Source organism: Mus pahari, chromosome 3 (assembly GCF_900095145.1).
Source record: "Mus pahari chromosome 3, PAHARI_EIJ_v1.1, whole genome shotgun sequence".
Lineage (NCBI taxonomy): Eukaryota > Metazoa > Chordata > Mammalia > Rodentia > Muridae > Mus > Mus pahari.
The window spans coordinates 113,922,082-113,924,211 of NC_034592.1; the positions used below are offsets into that span (position 1 = coordinate 113,922,082).

Below are 2,130 nucleotides of genomic sequence, written 5' to 3' on the forward strand. Positions count from 1 at the left end.
AGGAAGGAAGGAAGGAAGAAAGAAAGAAAAGAAAGAAAGAAAGAAAGAAAGAAAGAAAGAAAGAAAGAAAGAAAGAAAGAAAGAAAGAAAGAAAGCAAGCAAGCCTCTGTCTTTTGCAAGGCGCTAGTTAGGTTCTCAGTGTAATTTATCCTACAGCCCCACCCCCATCCAGTACTGCTGTTCCCTGTCTGTAGTTTTGCTTTCTTGAGCTAGATATAAAATAAAAGTCCCTTTCTTTAGAGTGAAGCTGATTATCTATAGTACTTTTAAAGCCATTTTACTATAAGAGTACAGAAAAATAAAGCAAATACAAAAGTACAAAGCACCAAGACCAATGAATCACAACTACAGATTTTCCTTTCCTTTCTCTTCTCTTCTCTTCTTTTCTTTGAGACAGGGTTTCTCAGTGTAGTTCTAGCTGTCCTGGAACTCACTCTGTAGACCAGACTGCTCTTGAACTCAGAGATCTGCCTGCCTCTGCCTCCCTATAGCTGGGACTAAAGGCCATGCGCCACCAGTGCCCGTCACAATGATGATTCCTTATTCTATAACTATAGTCAACTCACATCCTGAACATCGCTGGTCCTCATATTTGGCACCCCTGTTTTCAGTTCCATTTTCTCTATCACCATTCCCACTCCCTCCCCAGGAGGCATACCTGTTTTCAGTAATATGGCTGGAGATCATCCCATGACTGAAGTAGCTTCTGAATGGCTAAAAGGAAGCCAATATATGATGTAAGATAAAAGCTTTGAAAATAATAAAGCTTTCACATATGTGCATATGTACATGTCAAGAGAATGAGTAGTAACAGAAAGACAGAGATGTATACAAAGTATAAGAACACAGAAAGATAATGTAGATAAAATCATGAACTTGGAGTATAGCAATGAAACAAAACAGAACAAAAAATATGAAAACAGCTGTAAAAGGCAAAGAAACACAAAGCAAACCCATTCAAATACATAGTTTTTAACTACAGAAAAGAACTCTGACCAATCAACATTTACAGTTCAAATCACTAATCTTGCCACACTCTTCTCTTCTGTTAAAGGTCCCTACATTCCAATAACATTAAACATAATTGTAATATGCTAATTTAAATCAGAAATCAGGGGAATTAAAGAACACAGAAGTATAATGATAAACTTTTCATAAGAAAACAAAGAATTAATTCTTGACTTTGGATGAAGTACTGGGCTAAACTTATTAATCAAAAGTTACCATACAGGGTCTCACGCTCAATGGTTCAAAGTTTCAAAAGGGAATTTCAGTGCCTTTAAGTAGTATCTCTTGTGTATTTTTTCAGCTTGTCAATATTTCTTCCTTGCAGAATACAATAAATCACACACAATCTCTAAGAACTGTTAACATTTTGGTAAACTTTCTTCAATTTTTTTTATCATATCTGTAGACTATTACTGATTATACTGCAGTTTATTATTTGTTCTAAAATATATATACTGTTATTGAATCTCAAGATTATTACTGTGGGATATGAAGAGATGACTCAGGAGTTAAGAACATTTGTAACTCTTGCAGAGGACCCAGGTTCAAATCCCAATACACACACAGTGGCTCACAACCATCTGTAACTCCAGTTCCAGGGGGATCAAACACCCTCTTCTCATCTAGGCAGGCAATAAGAAACACGTAATGCACAGACATATATGTAGCCAAACACTCACACACATAAAATTAAAAAAAATCTTTAAAAATAAGATTGAACACAATCATGGAAATTACCTGACAGTGATTTTTGGCCTCTACATTCAAGTGGACAGATGTGTGTGCAGAATACACATGAATACATATACACACATACATCACACATATATACAAATGTATTTTTATGGCAAAAAGAAAAAAAGACATAAATAATGCAATTGTAATAAACATGGAAGAAATACTCAAAATATATAGTAAGAATTCTTTAATTTTATTTAGAATTTCTTTAGAGACAAACTATCAAAATGATGGCCTCAGATGCATTACAGGGTCAAGAACTGCCTTGAGCCGGGCGGTGGTGGCACATGCCTTTAATCCCAGCACTCGGGAGGCAGAGGCAGGCGGATTTCTGAGTTCGAGGCCAGTCTGGTCTAAGAAGTCAGTTCTAGGACAGCCAGGGCT

At 36.2% G+C, this 2,130-nt stretch overlaps 1 protein-coding gene across 3 annotated transcripts in view; it reads right to left on the bottom strand.

Moving 5' to 3' along the window:
• The window catches only part of C3H20orf194 (chromosome 3 C20orf194 homolog), a 122,705-nt gene that overhangs the window by 84,333 nt on the left and 36,242 nt on the right, over positions 1-2,130 (bottom strand). For all 3 annotated transcript variants that reach the window (XM_021192496.2, XM_029536920.1, XM_029536921.1), the window contains exon 9: positions 659-714. In XM_021192496.2, the coding sequence (XP_021048155.1) occupies positions 659-714 (56 nt within the window). The remainder of the gene's footprint in view (positions 1-658; positions 715-2,130) is intronic.